This window comes from Phytophthora infestans, genomic scaffold (assembly GCF_000142945.1).
Source record: "Phytophthora infestans T30-4 supercont1.36 genomic scaffold, whole genome shotgun sequence".
Lineage (NCBI taxonomy): Eukaryota > Oomycota > Peronosporomycetes > Peronosporales > Peronosporaceae > Phytophthora > Phytophthora infestans.
In genome coordinates, this window is record NW_003303723.1 from 631,464 (window position 1) to 650,830 (window position 19,367).

Below are 19,367 nucleotides of genomic sequence, written 5' to 3' on the forward strand. Positions count from 1 at the left end.
ATCTGGGCATGCATGCTCGGTCTGGATGGAGCTGTTTGAATTAATGTTACGTTTTGACGCTGGCCGTTCTTATCTCTGACGTGAGAGGGAGTCCTCACGGCCCGATATATTCAGTCTTGTTGTTTCCCGCCATAGTACTTACGTCTTTTCATTATATATTCTAGGAGGAGGTTGTACTAAAGTAGTGCAACAAAACACGTGCATGGACCACACTGCGTTAAGTTCTTGTGATTAGCGTGGACTACACTGCGTGGTGAATTTGATGTATGGTACCAGTTTTTGGTTTCTTGCAAAGCCAAGAAATCGTCGTACGACCATCTGCCGGTTCTGTCCGTGGAGCGCTACTTTCTGGCGAATCTCGTTCTACAGCATGCTGTGCGCAAGCTTTGACGGCGTGAGGTCGGATGCGGATGTTTTGCTTGCTGCTGTGTGGTGCTAATGTTGTGCGTGTGCTCTCACGGCGAATGATCATGTAAAATAGTAAGCAGGTGTGCGCTCAATGGCGTCTGATTTGTGCAGGTCAAGAGCGTGCGTGCAAGGACGTGTGTGCAAGAACCTATCTCCGCGATGACAAGTGCCCGTCCACTGACGTCGTATGCCACGTCTGGGAGCACGAGACTGGCGTGGATGTCGTTAGATGGTATTGTAGCGCTGCGCACGGATATATGCTGCCTGCAACGTACTTATGGTCATCCGGAGTGCTACGGTATGATGTTCGTGGCTGCATCGACTGAGTGCGAGCACTATCTTATTGCTGAAGCACTCGATAGTTTCTTCTAGTTTACTTAGATGAGCTTCAACACTACGGGTGATACTTCTTTGTTTATATGTAATATTGCTTTTTACTCATAACTACTACGCGTTTGGCAGATACCTTCGTCGGTACCCGTGATGGCATGCTCTACCCGATGCATCATCATCAACTAGGTGAGCATGTGAAAGGATACTTTGTCGCACTCCTTTTCTTCCAGCCCATTCGATATCGATATGCATGACCAACAACAATGTAAGCCTCAGTGCGCGTAGGCTTCCCCTTGCCTCGTGACCGAATAGATGTGGTGTGTTACGGGATCTTGGTGCGTCCAAGACTAGTACTGGCTCGTCGCCGGCAAGTTCGAGACTGCCGGAGACGGAGGGCGTCTTGGTCGGCATGCTGGAGCAAACGCTTAGATGATGTCTGCGTGTGGCATTTTGGGTTGAGCTGCGCATCTGATCCGGAGCTTGGACTACTCGCGCGACTTCGAGTGCAGATCAGAGCTGGTGGTTGTGATTGTCTTCCGAATCAAAGCTCGAGCGATTTGATGATGCATTGCTCGCAGATGAGGGGAACTGTTTACGTGCTCAGCTGTGGACTGATAAGTGCCATAGCTCACAGTGAGCGAATGCGTCTCCACAAGCTCTGTGAACCGCTCCTTGGATACATTGTGTGCTGTAAGACCTACAACTGAGCCGAATGGTAACTTATCATCGCCGTTGCCGTACATTTACGGCAGTTTAAGTGAGGCCGAAGATGTTTGGTCGCCCACTTGCTCTAAATTACGCTGATAGCACTTTCACCCTCGCTGCTGGGAAGACCAACGTCAGCTTGAAGCACCTCGAGCAAGATTGCTACTACTGTGGGCGACGGTGAGTGTTTACAACACGGTAACGTCCCTCTGCCGGTCTGTAGACGCGATGCATATTGACGCCGTGATGTCCCTGCGGAGTAGCGGGCTCCTGAATGTGAGTCTCTTTTCACTGGATCCGATTGGCACCGGCTGCTTCCTTTACTGCAGCTCGGTGTATTAGAGTTTGGGCATCAGGCATTTCCGAAATTGCACCATTGCACCATGAGCTCTGTTTCACATCGACAGCAGTCCGAGTTTCATGAGCCGATCGAGATGGCGTTAGCGTCTTCAAATATATTGGTAGTGACGACCTCTGTGGGCAGGATTTGATATTTTCTTGGCTCTAATAAACACCGAACTACTACTGAGCTTTAATAGTAGCAAGTTGTTTGTTGAACGAAGACAACTAGTACTACTACACTGTATGAAGCTTTTATATTATCCCACTAATACGCAAAAAATATAATTTATTAAATTAGCCCTTGACCAATTAGTACTATCTTACTAGCTTTTTTATTATCAGAAAATCGACCGATAAGTGCTTTTGGGCAACGCATTCGAGTATTTTCATAGCTAAATCACGCTATCTTGCTTCAAGTCAGAAGATGAAATTCGTCATGAGTGGTTTTGGCGATAAGTGAAGCTCACCGTGAGTCGCATGGGTGCTAGTAGTCACACGCAGGAACGGTTCGTCGCACAGGACCGAAGCACGGGTCATTTCGTCTGCCCCAACGATTGCTCATTCTGTCTTTTACCAGAAATCCAAGATCCTCCTTTTCTCGTCGTTTGGAAAGCAACCCCTGTATGCCGTGGAGCTCACCGCACACTCAGCGCTTGGAGGTGTCATAGCGTTTTTGCGGCTCTACCAGCGGAAGCTGATGACTTTTCTTCTCGGTTGGTCTGAATTGGCCGCTGCCCAGATTTTAGACCTTGACGCGGATGATTGAGATAGTCGACAATATTACAAGTCTATATTCAACAATACTTTCACATAAGAAGTGCTTCGTTTCATCTCGCTAGTTACTTGAGTACATGTAGTAGTTTTGTAGGCGGTGATACTGTTCTAATACAGTCGTGGACACCTTGTCCTTGCGTCTCCGACTCCACTTCCTGTCTGCGCATCGCCGGTGGCTCCGGCTGCTAAACGTCACTTGACGAGGGACACGCTCATATTGGTAGGACTCGAGTTCTAAAGCAATACAATCTTCACACACCTTTAGGTATTAATACCGCCCTTGGGTACTGTAATGTCCAAAGCCTATTATCTCTGTCTCGGACAGCATCTATCTACTGACGAACCTTTCCTCCTTACCCCCCATCACACACCCCACGCCATACACGTCTGTCTAGTAGACGGTTTCCGGAAGAAGAAAGCGCTTCCCGATCTTGCGGTTGTACTCCAACACTTGGGCACGCACCTTCCGCTTCTCCATGAGTTTGTAGCGAGAGCTAGCGAGAAGCACCGCGTTCGGGTTCTCCGAAATGAGATCCGTAAAGACGCCGTACTTCTCCGTCAGAGCGCGGATCTTCTTCAGATGCTTCTCCTGCAGCTGCAGCCCCAGCGCGTCTGCGTCTTCCAGAGTCGTGAGCGCGCGACGCAGCAAGCGTTTCCTGGCGTAATGGTCCACCAGCAAACCGAATGTCACCTCGTCCGCCTCCACATCTCCGCTCTCGATCTCCGAACGCACACGCTCCAGCAACTGCTCCGCTTGAGTCGTCCGCTTCGCGCGCACGTACATCTGCATCATACTACGGTACGTGAACTTGTTGGGCCTGAGCTCGAACTGGGAGAACGTCTCGTCCATGAAGACTTCGGCCGAGCGAAGACGCAGTGCATTCGTGTACACGCCCAGCATCGAGTTCAACGTCGTCCGAGACGGCTTGAGACCCTTCTCGAAGGTCATTTCATGGAACCGAACCTCCGCACGCTTGATGTTGAGCGTCTGGAACTGGCCAAAGTCTGTCAAGTCCATCGGCATCAGCTCAAAGTCCAGCGATTCCTCACTGTCAGCAAACAGCTTGTCGTCCTCTTGGCCATAGACTTCCATACTCCGCTCCGTCTTGACCAGTGCCGTCGACTCGGCCTTCTTCACTTCTTCGTGACTGGACTCATCCTGCTGACGCAACGCTTCCACTTGTGCCAATGCCTCTGGACTGAGCTTGTAGCTGTCCCTTTCGTCCCTTTCGTCCTCGTCCTCGCCCTCCTCGTCAAAGCGTCCATCGTAGTTGGCATTCTCCAGCGAGAACGTCTCCTTTCCTGGACGTGTCAAGTCGATTTCCTTCCCGTCGTCGTCCCATTCCAGTGGCTCCTGGTAAATGGGTTCAGCTTTGGGCAATGGCTTCTGATTCCGCGGAGCCTTGTCCACAATAGCGCGAAACTGAGCGCGTGCGTACACGTTAAACAGCGTGTTATACACGAACTCGGTCATGGGTACATGATGCCGTTCCATGTGTCGAATGATCTGCTCGGCTTGGATAAAGTCTCCATGCTTGGCACACGCGTGCAGTACCGTCGTGTACGAGTACAGATCGGGCGTGTAGTCGTACAGTTCCTGCATCTCGTTGTAGAGCTCGACAGCCTTGTGTGCGTAATAGTGCGACTTGGCACACGCATTGATTAACGTGTTGTACGTCACGAGCGACGGGGTCAAGCCGCACTCGAGAAGATCTTCGAGCAAGTTCAACGCGCGCTCGACACGTCCTTCGCGTGCACAGCCATGGATACAGCAGGTGTACGCCACCTCATCCGGCTCATCCGCAGAGCTTGGGGCGTGATGCAGGTCGCTGGAGTGTTGTCGTGTGCGTGGTCCGCGGTAACTTGAGGAATGAGGTCCACAAAGCGCCGAAACAGCCTCAGCGTCCAGGTCTGCGCACTCTTTCTTGCGTGCTCGACGTCTGATAATACAGGACGTCACTAGTACTAACACGATGCAATTGGCCCACTCCGACCGTGAAGAAGCCGCGAGAGGAAGGAATCCGATTGGCTGTCTGCGGGTCTACAGCGTGAAGAATCAAGTGCCCCAAGCGCATTGTCACCCCCGCACACGCAGTATGCACTTGATTCTTTGGACACTGCTGGGCACGCAACCAACGTCAGGTACTGTACTCCAGGGTTTTTAAAGCACCCACCAACAAGAGCTTCACAGCCAAGTTAACATTGAAGATACCGTAGCAAAACAGCAGAATTAAACCAGCGAAAAAAACATAACCCCACAAAACGCCAACGAAAAACCACGTTTTATTCGAATCTCATACAGTCGCTTGCAACAATCAAACGGGAAAGCAAGGAGCAACTCCAGAATCAGACGGCAACAATTGACGAAACCACGGCACCAATCGCGAGCGCCAAGTCATACTTGGACACATCAGACTTCTGCATCAAGCTGCACTCGCACCATACAGCTCGTCAAAGTCGCCTCCACCAGCACATACATGTAGTAGCGATCAGACCCTTCGATGGCAGCAAGACACTCCACTTGCCATCGCCTTTCACTCTCTCCTCTCTTCATGAAGAGACTAGCGCCTCAGAATACGTAAAAGTAGCCAAGAGATCAAATGCAACGCGAGATCCAATGCTCAAACACGTCCACGCACCACGGCTCCACGTAAAAAATATCACAGGCTCCTTGCGTACTGATCCCCGCACATCAACACGGTAGCTGTTGCAGGGCCTGCATTATACAATGTAACGTTATATATGGCTGTTCGCCACTCCGGCAGTGCGCATACTGGCGGCATCGTCTCCCGACTTCATGCAGACGCACGCACACTGCGTTACCGTGGCGTGGATGCTGTCTTCAACGCCATCAAACGCATCGTAAATGTTTTTTCTTTTCTTTTTGGCGATGCAATTTTAAAGCTAATGCATCGTACTTAATGACGATAAAAAGTAAAAACTTTAGCCATCCTAGCTAAAAGTCGCTTCAACTGTGACTTTCTAGAGATCGGCCATTTCTTCCTCACTACTTTAGTGAAGAAATGGTCAAAATCTTTTCCAGCCCCCCATGGATCGAGCCAACCCCCTTCAAACGCTTGCCAGTCAATTGATCTGAGGAGTGCGACAATCTTCTGGCGGATTGGCGCTCGGCAGACCCAAATTGGTGTTCTCCAAGTATCAGCTTAGAGAGGGGAGCTTTGGCTGTGCTCTGTTTTAGCAGAAAATGAGTGAAAGCACTTTCAAACCCGCAAAAAGAACTACCACATAAATGCCAGGCTATCAATTTTGAACTGTTATTTGCCGGCTTGGGTCGGTTTGCTGGGCAACGAAGTCTGTGGCAGGCCCAGCCCAGCCCGACCCAGGTCTCGTGGGTGGCTGTCAGGCATTCACTCCCTTTGCTTGTCGCCGCCTTTTGCAGCTCGACCTCATTCATCTATCTTTCTCGAAAGGAGGCAAGTCAAGGCCTTACTGCTTGAGCTTTTTCTTACATAGATTATTTTTCTGCTGACATGATTATGCTTGTTATCAGATCGACTTATCGGTGGCCGTCATGATCGTCACCTCTATGCGCGCTGGCGAAGGGGTTATCGGCTACGGTAAGGAACATGCGGCTGCGGTAAGGAACATGCACATACTCAACACGTCTGCCACTGTCAACCGGCCTGACCTTGTGCGCACTTTAGTTCGACACCGACGGTAAATGCGAAACTCGAAGAAGTATTGGTCAAGGTACAGTAAGCTACCAGCTGCATATTCATAGCTAACACACCTGTACTGGACAACCGTCTCGACCTTGCACACTGTATTTTGTTCGACACCGACGGTAAATGCGCAGAGACCGCAAGTGCACTGCAACGATAGCTGTACACTGTCCTGGCTGGACACTTCGTGGTGTTTGTCACCGCAACATGTGCATCATCTGGCGTAAGTTCGGTGTGCCTGAACGCTGCCGCTAAGTGCGGCGTGCTAAGTACGGTCAGTGTTGCTGATGTTGAAGTGGCCTCGCCAGAAACCAAGACAAGAACAGCGAACAAGCAGAATCTGCGTACTGCCGAGGATCCCAAGTGCTGGCACCACCGAAACCACAGAAGACACGGCAAGCGCTGAGATCAGTGTGTGTCCGTACGTACCGCGCTGCATTCGACCGTCACTGCCTCATGTATAGTGCTGAAAGTCTGGAGTGCTAACGTCTTGAAGTACACGTTTGCATTACTAGATGTCGAAGCGCCCGATGCCTACACTATCTGCCTATCTGGACTCACGGCATATACGCGGTCGCTGCGTTGGAAGTTGCTCGGCGGTAAGGTCGCCGCCACCCCCACGCCCACACAAGCCAAGTTCGCTACAGAGACCTCGATCATGTGAAACAAATTTGGTTCAAACGACAGGACTCCTGGTGCTACGGAGCCATCCTTCTCGACTACTGGGTTTCTTCAGTACGGTGCGTCCAACAAGATCCCTACCGTGGGGGCTTATAACTTTATACACTCTAATTGAGCATGTACAGGTCGTCAACGACTGTCTGCTTGATGATACACAAGTCGAGGTCTGCGTGCAAGCTGGGTAAGCTGGAGCTGACACTGCAAAGGCGACCAGCGGAGCTCTGAATTCCATCACCTGTGACGTGTATATAGCTGCTCCATGCTGTCGACAACACGGACACCACGCTCATATTGTGTCACTACAAGGACGCGGCAACGTGTCCATGCTGCATGTTGACGTTCATTGGGCGAGCAACGCGTCGAGCGTGCCTGAATCAGATGGTAAAGGTGCATGTAGTGACGTGCGAGTATATTGTCGGTGCGAAGAACTCACGCGTATTCACACTCGTGTTGTGTTCGTAGATGCACAAGAGCTCAATATGTGTTGATTTAGGTCGAGAAGTCCATCCCAACGAGCATGACAGTTGTATTAAGGTACTTTGTATGTATCCTTTTCCAGCAGAAAGACGGCTGTAGCTAATCATATATATTTTACTGTGCTCTTGCGCGCAGGCTGCTCGATGTTGCTGGTGATGCGTTGGCGACGCAGATCGCAATGCCGCGCCTTGCTAACTCCCCGTGGATGGCGTGTTTAATGGCAATAACCACTGCCGGAGCGGTCGTCTCCTCCGTATCGCTACTATCGCAGCTAGAATCAGACGGAGACGTCGCAGCTGACCTGCGTACGTGCCACGAAAGCGGGAATCGCGACGTGAGAGGTCCAAACTCACGCTTCCGAAAGCGTCATTCTTGACATTCCCTGCGATAGTACTTACGTCTTTTCATTATATATTCTAGGAGGGTTTGTACTAAAGTAGGCAAGCAAACACGTGCATGGACCACACTGCGTTAAGTTCTTGTGATTAGCGTGGACTACACTGCGTGGTGAATTTGATGTATGGTACCAGTTTTTGGTTTCTTGCAAAGCCAAGAAATCGTCGTACGACCATCTGCCGGTTCTGTCCGTGGAGCGCTACTTTCTGGCGAATCTCGTTCTACAGCATGCTGTGCGCAAGCTTTGACGGCGTGAGGTCGGATGCGGATGTTTTGCTTGCTGCTGTGTGGTGCTAATGTTGTGCGTGTGCTCTCACGGCGAATGATCATGTAAAATAGTAAGCAGGTGTGCGCTCAATGGCGTCTGATTTGTGCAGGTCAAGAGCGTGCGTGCAAGGACGTGTGTGCAAGAACCTATCTCCGCGATGACAAGTGCCCGTCCACTGACGTCGTATGCCACGTCTGGGAGCACGAGACTGGCGTGGATGTCGTTAGATGGTATTGTAGCGCTGCGCACGGATATATGCTGCCTGCAACGTACTTATGGTCATCCGGAGTGCTACGGTATGATGTTCGTGGCTGCATCGACTGAGTGCGAGCACTATCTTATTGCTGAAGCACTCGATAGTTTCTTCTAGTTTACTTAGATGAGCTTCAACACTACGGGTGATACTTCTTTGTTTATATGTAATATTGCTTTTTACTCATAACTACTACGCGTTTGGCAGATACCTTCGTCGGTACCCGTGATGGCATGCTCTACCCGATGCATCATCATCAACTAGGTGAGCATGTGAAAGGATACTTTGTCGCACTCCTTTTCTTCCAGCCCATTCGATATCGATATGCATGACCAACAACAATGTAAGCCTCAGTGCGCGTAGGCTTCCCCTTGCCTCGTGACCGAATAGATGTGGTGTGTTACGGGATCTTGGTGCGTCCAAGACTAGTACTGGCTCGTCGCCGGCAAGTTCGAGACTGCCGGAGACGGAGGGCGTCTTGGTCGGCATGCTGGAGCAAACGCTTAGATGATGTCTGCGTGTGGCATTTTGGGTTGAGCTGCGCATCTGATCCGGAGCTTGGACTACTCGCGCGACTTCGAGTGCAGATCAGAGCTGGTGGTTGTGATTGTCTTCCGAATCAAAGCTCGAGCGATTTGATGATGCATTGCTCGCAGATGAGGGGAACTGTTTACGTGCTCAGCTGTGGACTGATAAGTGCCATAGCTCACAGTGAGCGAATGCGTCTCCACAAGCTCTGTGAACCGCTCCTTGGATACATTGTGTGCTGTAAGACCTACAACTGAGCCGAATGGTAACTTATCATCGCCGTTGCCGTACATTTACGGCAGTTTAAGTGAGGCCGAAGATGTTTGGTCGCCCACTTGCTCTAAATTACGCTGATAGCACTTTCACCCTCGCTGCTGGGAAGACCAACGTCAGCTTGAAGCACCTCGAGCAAGATTGCTACTACTGTGGGCGACGGTGAGTGTTTACAACACGGTAACGTCCCTCTGCCGGTCTGTAGACGCGATGCATATTGACGCCGTGATGTCCCTGCGGAGTAGCGGGCTCCTGAATGTGAGTCTCTTTTCACTGGATCCGATTGGCACCGGCTGCTTCCTTTACTGCAGCTCGGTGTATTAGAGTTTGGGCATCAGGCATTTCCGAAATTGCACCATTGCACCATGAGCTCTGTTTCACATCGACAGCAGTCCGAGTTTCATGAGCCGATCGAGATGGCGTTAGCGTCTTCAAATATATTGGTAGTGACGACCTCTGTGGGCAGGATTTGATATTTTCTTGGCTCTAATAAACACCGAGCTACTACTGAGCTTTAATAGTAGCAAGTTGTTTGTTGAACGAAGACAACTAGTACTACTACACTGTATGAAGCTTTTATATTATCCCACTAATACGCAAAAAATATAATTTATTAAATTAGCCCTTGACCAATTAGTACTATCTTACTAGCTTTTTTATTATCAGAAAATCGACCGATAAGTGCTTTTGGGCAACGCATTCGAGTATTTTCATAGCTAAATCACGCTATCTTGCTTCAAGTCAGAAGATGAAATTCGTCATGAGTGGTTTTGGCGATAAGTGAAGCTCACCGTGAGTCGCATGGGTGCTAGTAGTCACACGCAGGAACGGTTCGTCGCACAGGACCGAAGCACGGGTCATTTCGTCTGCCCCAACGATTGCTCATTCTGTCTTTTACCAGAAATCCAAGATCCTCCTTTTCTCGTCGTTTGGAAAGCAACCCCTGTATGCCGTGGAGCTCACCGCACACTCAGCACTTGGAGGTGTCATCGAGTTTTTGCGGCTCTACCAGTGGAAGCTGATGACTTTTCTTCTCGGTTGGTCTGAATTGGCCGCTTCCCAGATTTTAGACCTTGACGCGGATGATTTAGATAGTCGACAATATTACAAGTCTTTATAAACAATACTTTCACAAAAGAAGTGCTTCGTTTCGTCTCGCTAGTTACTTGAGTGCATGTAGTAGTTTTGTAGGCGGTGATACTGTTCTAATACAGTCGTGGATACCTTGTCCTTGCGTCTCCGACTCCACTTCCTGTCTGCGCATCGCCGGTGGCTCCGGCTGCTAAACGTCACTTGACGAGGGACACGCTCATATTGGTAGGACTCGAGTTCTAAAGCAATACAATCTTCACACACCTTTAGGTATTAATACCGCCCTTGGGTACTGTAATGTCCAAAGCCTATTATCTCTGTCTCGGACAGCATCTATCTACTGACGAACCTTTCCTCCTTACCCCCCCCCCCCCACCACACACCCCACGCCATACACGTCTGTCTAGTAGACGGTTTCCGGAAGAAGAAAGCGCTTCCCGATCTTGCGGTTGTACTCCAACACTTGGGCACGCACCTTCCGCTTCTCCATGAGTTTGTAGCGAGAGCTAGCGAGAAGCACCGCGTTCGGGTTCTCTGAAATGAGATCCGTAAAGACGCCGTACTTCTCCGTCAGAGCGCGGATCTTCTTCAGATGCTTCTCCTGCAGCTGCAGCCCCAGCGCGTCTGCGTCTTCCAGAGTCGTGAGCGCGCGACGCAGCAAGCGTTTCCTGGCGTAATTGTCCACCAGCAAGCCGAATGTCACCTCGTCCGCCTCCACATCTCCGCTCTCGATCTCTGAGCGCACACGCTCCAGCAACTGCTCCGCTTGGGTCGTCCGCTTCGCACGCACGTACATCTGCATCATACTACGGTACGTGAACTTGTTGGGCCTGAGCTCGAACTTGGAGAACGTCTCGTCCATGAAGACTTCGGCCGAGCGAAGACGCAGTGCATTCGTGTACACGCCCAGCATCGAGTTCAACGTCGTCCGAGACGGCTTGAGACCCTTCTCGAAGGTCATTTCATGGAACCGAACCTCCGCACGCTTGATGTTGAGCGTCTGGAACTGGCCAAAGTCTGTCAAGTCCATCGGCATCAGCTCAAAGTCCAGCGATTCCTCACTGTCAGCAAACAGCTTGTCGTCCTCTTGGCCATAGACTTCCATACTCCGCTCCGTCTTGACCAGTGCCGTCGACTCGGCCTTCTTCACTTCTTCGTGACTGGACTCATCCTGCTGACGCAACGCTTCCACTTGTGCCAATGCCTCTGGACTGAGCTTGTAGCTGTCCCTTTCGTCCATTTCGTCCTCGTCCTCGCCCTCCTCATCAAAGCGTCCATCGTAGTTGGCATTCTCCAGCGAGAACGTCTCCTTTCCTGGACGTGTCAAGTCGATTTCCTTCCCGTCGTCGTCCCATTCCAGTGGCTCCTGGTAAATGGGTTCAGCTTTGGGCAATGGCTTCTGATTCCGCGGAGCCTTGTCCACAATAGCGCGAAACTGAGCGCGTGCGTACACGTTAAACAGCGTGTTATACACGAACTCGGTCATGGGTACATGATGCCGTTCCATGTGTCGAATGATCTGCTCGGCTTGGATAAAGTCTCCATGCTTGGCACACGCGTGCAGTACCGTCGTGTACGAGTACAGATCGGGCGTGTAGTCGTACAGTTCCTGCATCTCGTTGTAGAGCTCGACAGCCTTGTGTGCGTAATAGTGCGACTTAGCACACGCATTGATTAACGTGTTGTACGTCACGAGCGACGGGGTCAAGCCGCACTCGAGAAGATCTTCGAGCAAGTTCAACGCGCGCTCGACACGTCCTTCGCGTGCACAGCCATGGATACAGCAGGTGTACGCCACCTCATCCGGCTCATCCGCAGAGCTTGGGGCGTGATGCAGGTCGCTGGAGTGTTGTCGTGTGCGTGGTCCGCGGTAACTTGAGGAATGAGGTCCACAAAGCGCCGAAACAGCCTCAGCGTCCAGGTCTGCGCACTCTTTCTTGCGTGCTCGACGTCTGATAATACAGGACGTCACTAGTACTAACACGATGCAATTGGCCCACTCCGACCGTGAAGAAGCCGCGAGAGGAAGGAATCCGATTGGCTGTCTGCGGGTCTACAGCGTGAAGAATCAAGTGCCCCAAGCGCATTGTCACCCCCGCACACGCAGTATGCACTTGATTCTTTGGACACTGCTGGGCACGCAACCAACGTCAGGTACTGTACTCCAGGGTTTTTAAAGCACCCACCAACAAGAGCTTCACAGCCAAGTTAACACTGAAGATACCGTAGCAAAACAGCAGAATTAAACCAGCGAAAAAAACATAACCCCACAAAATGCCAACGAAAAACCACGTTTTATTCGAATCTCATACAGTCGCTTGCAACTTTCGAACGGGAAAGCAAGGAGCAACTCCAGAATCAGACGGCAACAATTGACGAAACCACGGCACCAATCGCGAGCGCCAAGTCATACTTGGACACATCAGACTTCTGCATCAAGCTGCACTCGCACCATACAGCTCGTCAAAGTCGCCTCCACCAGCACATACATGTAGTAGCGATCAGACCCTTCGATGGCAGCAAGACACTCCACTTGCCATCGCCTTTCACTCTCTCCTCTCTTCATGAAGAGACTAGCGCCTCAGAATACGTAAAAGTAGCCAAGAGATCAAATGCAACGCGAGATCCAATGCTCAAACACGTCCACGCACCACGGCTCCACGTAAAAAATATCACAGGCTCCTTGCGTACTGATCCCCGCACATCAACACGGTAGCTGTTGCAGGGCCTGCATTATACAATGTAACGTTATATATGGCTGTTCGCCACTCCGGCAGTGCGCATACTGGCGGCATCGTCTCCCGACTTCATGCAGACGCACGCACACTGCGTTACCGTGGCGTGGATGCTGTCTTCAACGCCATCAAACGCATCGTAAATGTTTTTTCTTTTCTTTTTGGCGATGCAATTTTAAAGCTAATGCATCGTACTTAATGACGATAAAAAGTAAAAACTTTAGCCATCCTAGCTAAAAGTCGCTTCAACTGTGACTTTCTAGAGATCGGCCATTTCTTCCTCACTACTTTAGTGAAGAAATGGCCAAAATCTTTTCCAGCCCCCCATGGATCGAGCCAACCCCCTTCAAACGCTTGCCAGTCAATTGATCTGAGGAGTGCGACAATCTTCTGGCGGATTGGCGCTCGGCAGACCCAAATTGGTGTTCTCCAAGTATCAGCTTAGAGAGGGGAGCTTTGGCTGTGCTCTGTTTTAGCAGAAAATGAGTGAAAGCACTTTCAAACCCGCAAAAAGAACTACCACATAAATGCCAGGCTATCAATTTTGAACTGTTATTTGCCGGCTTGGGTCGGTTTGCTGGGCAACGAAGTCTGTGGCAGGCCCAGCCCAGCCCGACCCAGGTCTCGTGGGTGGCTGTCAGGCATTCACTCCCTTTGCTTGTCGCCGCCTTTTGCAGCTCGACCTCATTCATCTATCTTTCTCGAAAGGAGGCAAGTCAAGGCCTTACTGCTTGAGCTTTTTCTTACATAGATTATTTTTCTGCTGACATGATTATGCTTGTTATCAGATCGACTTATCGGTGGCCGTCATGATCGTCACCTCTATGCGCGCTGGCGAAGGGGTTATCGGCTACGGTAAGGAACATGCGGCTGCGGTAAGGAACATGCACATACTCAACACGTCTGCCACTGTCAACCGGCCTGACCTTGTGCGCACTTTAGTTCGACACCGACGGTAAATGCGAAACTCGAAGAAGTATTGGTCAAGGTACAGTAAGCTACCAGCTGCATATTCATAGCTAACACACCTGTACTGGACAACCGTCTCGACCTTGCACACTGTATTTTGTTCGACACCGACGGTAAATGCGCAGAGACCGCAAGTGCACTGCAACGATAGCTGTACACTGTCCTGGCTGGACACTTCGTGGTGTTTGTCACCGCAACATGTGCATCATCTGGCGTAAGTTCGGTGTGCCTGAACGCTGCCGCTAAGTGCGGCGTGCTAAGTACGGTCAGTGTTGCTGATGTTGAAGTGGATTCGCCAGAAACCAAGACAAGAACAGCGAACAAGCAGAATCTGCGTACTGCCGAGGATCCCAAGTGCTGGCACCACCGAAACCACAGAAGACACGGCAAGCGCTGAGATCAGTGTGTGTCCGTACGTACCGCGCTGCATTCGACCGTCACTGCCTCATGTATAGTGCTGAAAGTCTGGAGTGCTAACGTCTTGAAGTACACGTTTGCATTACTAGATGTCGAAGCGCCCGATGCCTACACTATCTGCCTATCTGGACTCACGGCATATACGCGGTCGCTGCGTTGGAAGTTGCTCGGCGGTAAGGTCGCCGCCACCCCCACGCCCACACAAGCCAAGTTCGCTACAGAGACCTCGATCATGTGAAACAAATTTGGTTCAAACGACAGGACTCCTGGTGCTACGGAGCCATCCTTCTCGACTACTGGGTTTCTTCAGTACGGTGCGTCCAACAAGATCCCTACCGTGGGGGCTTATAACTTTATACACTCTAATTGAGCATGTACAGGTCGTCAACGACTGTCTGCTTGATGATACACAAGTCGAGGTCTGCGTGCAAGCTGGGTAAGCTGGAGCTGACACTGCAAAGGCGACCAGCGGAGCTCTGAATTCCATCACCTGTGACGTGTATATAGCTGCTCCATGCTGTCGACAACACGGACACCACGCTCATATTGTGTCACTACAAGGACGCGGCAACGTGTCCATGCTGCATGTTGACGTTCATTGGGCGAGCAACGCGTCGAGCGTGCCTGAATCAGATGGTAAAGGTGCATGTAGTGACGTGCGAGTATATTGTCGGTGCGAAGAACTCACGCGTATTCACACTCGTGTTGTGTTCGTAGATGCACAAGAGCTCAATATGTGTTGATTTAGGTCGAGAAGTCCATCCCAACGAGCATGACAGTTGTATTAAGGTACTTTGTATGTATCCTTTTCCAGCAGAAAGACGGCTGTAGCTAATCATATATATTTTACTGTGCTCTTGCGCGCAGGCTGCTCGATGTTGCTGGTGATGCGTTGGCGACGCAGATCGCAATGCCGCGCCTTGCTAACTCCCCGTGGATGGCGTGTTTAATGGCAATAACCACTGCCGGAGCGGTCGTCTCCTCCGTATCGCTACTATCGCAGCTAGAATCAGACGGAGACGTCGCAGCTGACCTGCGTACGTGCCACGAAAGCGGGAATCGCGACGTGAGAGGTCCAAACTCACGCTTCCGAAAGCGTCATTCTTGACATTCCCTGCGATAGTACTTACGTCTTTTCATTATATATTCTAGGAGGGTTTGTACTAAAGTAGGCAAGCAAACACGTGCATGGACCACACTGCGTTAAGTTCTTGTGATTAGCGTGGACTACACTGCGTGGTGAATTTGATGTATGGTACCAGTTTTTGGTTTCTTGCAAAGCCAAGAAATCGTCGTACGACCATCTGCCGGTTCTGTCCGTGGAGCGCTACTTTCTGGCGAATCTCGTTCTACAGCATGCTGTGCGCAAGCTTTGACGGCGTGAGGTCGGATGCGGATGTTTTGCTTGCTGCTGTGTGGTGCTAATGTTGTGCGTGTGCTCTCACGGCGAATGATCATGTAAAATAGTAAGCAGGTGTGCGCTCAATGGCGTCTGATTTGTGCAGGTCAAGAGCGTGCGTGCAAGGACGTGTGTGCAAGAACCTATCTCCGCGATGACAAGTGCCCGTCCACTGACGTCGTATGCCACGTCTGGGAGCACGAGACTGGCGTGGATGTCGTTAGATGGTATTGTAGCGCTGCGCACGGATATATGCTGCCTGCAACGTACTTATGGTCATCCGGAGTGCTACGGTATGATGTTCGTGGCTGCATCGACTGAGTGCGAGCACTATCTTATTGCTGAAGCACTCGATAGTTTCTTCTAGTTTACTTAGATGAGCTTCAACACTACGGGTGATACTTCTTTGTTTATATGTAATATTGCTTTTTACTCATAACTACTACGCGTTTGGCAGATACCTTCGTCGGTACCCGTGATGGCATGCTCTACCCGATGCATCATCATCAACTAGGTGAGCATGTGAAAGGATACTTTGTCGCACTCCTTTTCTTCCAGCCCATTCGATATCGATATGCATGACCAACAACAATGTAAGCCTCAGTGCGCGTAGGCTTCCCCTTGCCTCGTGACCGAATAGATGTGGTGTGTTACGGGATCTTGGTGCGTCCAAGACTAGTACTGGCTCGTCGCCGGCAAGTTCGAGACTGCCGGAGACGGAGGGCGTCTTGGTCGGCATGCTGGAGCAAACGCTTAGATGATGTCTGCGTGTGGCATTTTGGGTTGAGCTGCGCATCTGATCCGGAGCTTGGACTACTCGCGCGACTTCGAGTGCAGATCAGAGCTGGTGGTTGTGATTGTCTTCCGAATCAAAGCTCGAGCGATTTGATGATGCATTGCTCGCAGATGAGGGGAACTGTTTACGTGCTCAGCTGTGGACTGATAAGTGCCATAGCTCACAGTGAGCGAATGCGTCTCCACAAGCTCTGTGAACCGCTCCTTGGATACATTGTGTGCTGTAAGACCTACAACTGAGCCGAATGGTAACTTATCATCGCCGTTGCCGTACATTTACGGCAGTTTAAGTGAGGCCGAAGATGTTTGGTCGCCCACTTGCTCTAAATTACGCTGATAGCACTTTCACCCAGGGCCCCCGAAAAAAAAATTGACGACACAGTAATTTCAATAAATAAGCAGACATTATTTATGTTGTCACCCTAAACTAGGCTCGTGCATAATTTATGGTGGCTGCATATTACATACGGTAATTTATGCTACAGTTTCCTGAAGTTATCTGCAGCAGTCAACGAACCAGTCGTTTTGTTGCCGAATCGGCTGATCTCAGCAGACTCAATTTCTTTTCTCTCACTTCCCACTTTAGAAATGATTCTCTTCCTGCGCGAAAATGCTGGTTACTGGGACGCACAAACACTTGACACAGCAACTCGAGCGTAGATACCTGTTATTGATTCAATAAACCTTGGTTATTGCAGCAGTAACTCAATTATTTATTGGTCTTCTAGCTAAAGCATCATAACGTATTGCCAACATACAGGCTAGCTTCGCGATAATTTATCGTGAAGATGCTACTACGATAAATAACAATATCATTTTCGGACCCCCTGCTTTCACCCTCGCTGCTGGGAAGACCAACGTCAGCTTGAAGCACCTCGAGCAAGATTGCTACTACTGTGGGCGACGGTGAGTGTTTACAACACGGTAACGTCCCTCTGCCGGTCTGTAGACGCGATGCATATTGACGCCGTGATGTCCCTGCGGAGTAGCGGGCTCCTGAATGTGAGTCTCTTTTCACTGGATCCGATTGGCACCGGCTGCTTCCTTTACTGCAGCTCGGTGTATTAGAGTTTGGGCATCAGGCATTTCCGAAATTGCACCATTGCACCATGAGCTCTGTTTCACATCGACAGCAGTCCGAGTTTCATGAGCCGATCGAGATGGCGTTAGCGTCTTCAAATATATTGGTAGTGACGACCTCTGTGGGCAGGATTTGATATTTTCTTGGCTCTAATAAACACCGAGCTACTACTGAGCTTTAATAGTAGCAAGTTGTTTGTTGAACGAAGACAACTAGTACTACTACACTGTATGAAGCTTTTATATTATCCCACTAATACGCAAAAAATATAATTTATTAAATTAGCCCTTGACCAATTAGTACTATCTTACTAGCTTTTTTATTATCAGAAAATCGACCGATAAGTGCTTTTGGGCAACGCATTCGAGTATTTTCATAGCTAAATCACGCTATCTTGCTTCAAGTCAGAAGATGAAATTCGTCATGAGTGGTTTTGGCGATAAGTGAAGCTCACCGTGAGTCGCATGGGTGCTAGTAGTCACACGCAGGAACGGTTCGTCGCACAGGACCGAAGCACGGGTCATTTCGTCTGCCCCAACGATTGCTCATTCTGTCTTTTACCAGAAATCCAAGATCCTCCTTTTCTCGTCGTTTGGAAAGCAACCCCTGTATGCCGTGGAGCTCACCGCACACTCAGCGCTTGGAGGTGTCATAGCGTTTTTGCGGCTCTACCAGCGGAAGCTGATGACTTTTCTTCTCGGTTGGTCTGAATTGGCCGCTGCCCAGATTTTAGACCTTGACGCGGATGATTGAGATAGTCGACAATATTACAAGTCTATATTCAACAATACTTTCACATAAGAAGTGCTTCGTTTCATCTCGCTAGTTACTTGAGTACATGTAGTAGTTTTGTAGGCGGTGATACTGTTCTAATACAGTCGTGGACACCTTGTCCTTGCGTCTCCGACTCCACTTCCTGTCTGCGCATCGCCGGTGGCTCCGGCTGCTAAACGTCACTTGACGAGGGACACCTTCATATTGGTAGGACTCGAGTTCTAAAGCAATACAATCTTCACACACCTTTGGGTACCGCCCTTGGGTACTGTAGTGTCCAAAGCCTATTATCTCTGTCTCGGACAGCATCTATCTACTGACGAACCTTTCCTCCTTACCCCCCATCACACACCCCACGCCATACACGTCTGTCTAGTAGACGGTTTCCGGAAGAAGAAAGCGCTTCCCGATCTTGCGGTTGTACTCCAACACTTGGGCACGCACCTTCCGCTTCTCCATGAGTTTGTAGCGAGAGCTAGCGAGAAGCACCGCGTTCGGGTTCTCCGAAATGAGATCCGTAAAGACGCCGTACTTCTCCGTCAGAGCGCGGATCTTCTTCAGATGCTTCTCCTGCAGCTGCAGCCCCAGCGCGTCTGCGTCTTCCAGAGTCGTGAGCGCGCGACGCAGCAAGCGTTTCCTGGCGTAATGGTCCACCAGCAAGCCGAATGTCACCTCGTCCGCCTCCACATCTCCGCTCTCGATCTCCGAACGCACACGCTCCAGCAACTGCTCCGCTTGAGTCGTCCGCTTCGCGCGCACGTACATCTGCATCATACTACGGTACGTGAACTTGTTGGGCTTGAGCTCGAACTTGGAGAACGTCTCGTCCATGAAGACTTCGGCCGAGCGAAGACGCAGCGCATTCGTGTACACGCCCAGCATCGAGTTCAACGTCGTCCGAGACGGCTTGAGACTCTTCTCGAAGGTCATTTCATGGAACCGAACCTCCGCACGCTTGATGTTGAGCGTCTGGAACTGGCCAAA

At 50.4% G+C, this 19,367-nt stretch overlaps 5 protein-coding genes across 5 annotated transcripts in view; all 5 read right to left on the reverse strand.

The window, feature by feature from the left end:
- The window catches only part of PITG_14650 (uncharacterized protein), a gene marked incomplete at both ends in the record, with an annotated part of 929 nt that extends 457 nt beyond the window's left edge, over positions 1-472 (reverse strand). The window contains one exon of the mRNA XM_002898497.1: positions 313-472. Within this exon, the coding sequence (XP_002898543.1) occupies positions 313-472 (160 nt within the window). The remainder of the gene's footprint in view (positions 1-312) is intronic.
- Positions 473-2,953: 2,481 nt separating this feature from the next.
- On the reverse strand, positions 2,954-4,165 carry PITG_14651 (uncharacterized protein; the record flags this gene model as incomplete). The annotated part of the gene is made up of 2 exons (XM_002898498.1): positions 2,954-3,004; positions 3,071-4,165. 2 exons carry the CDS (start codon positions 4,163-4,165, stop codon positions 2,954-2,956), a joined length of 1,146 nt encoding a protein of 381 aa, XP_002898544.1.
- Positions 4,166-10,410: 6,245 nt separating this feature from the next.
- PITG_14652 (uncharacterized protein) lies at positions 10,411-12,649 on the reverse strand (the record flags this gene model as incomplete). The annotated part of the gene is made up of 3 exons (XM_002898499.1): positions 10,411-10,452; positions 10,689-12,165; positions 12,627-12,649. The coding sequence occupies 3 exons, from the start codon at positions 12,647-12,649 to the stop codon at positions 10,411-10,413; spliced, it is 1,542 nt and encodes a 513-aa protein (XP_002898545.1).
- A 2,531-nt stretch (positions 12,650-15,180) lies between these two features.
- Positions 15,181-15,792, reverse strand: PITG_14653 (uncharacterized protein; the record flags this gene model as incomplete). Its single annotated transcript, XM_002898500.1, has 3 exons — positions 15,181-15,328; positions 15,376-15,448; positions 15,633-15,792. 3 exons carry the CDS (start codon positions 15,790-15,792, stop codon positions 15,181-15,183), a joined length of 381 nt encoding a protein of 126 aa, XP_002898546.1.
- Positions 15,793-18,755: 2,963 nt separating this feature from the next.
- PITG_14654 (uncharacterized protein) lies at positions 18,756-19,313 on the reverse strand (the record flags this gene model as incomplete). The annotated part of the gene is made up of 1 exon (XM_002898501.1): positions 18,756-19,313. One exon carries the CDS (start codon positions 19,311-19,313, stop codon positions 18,756-18,758), a length of 558 nt encoding a protein of 185 aa, XP_002898547.1.
- Positions 19,314-19,367: the final 54 nt, after the last annotated feature.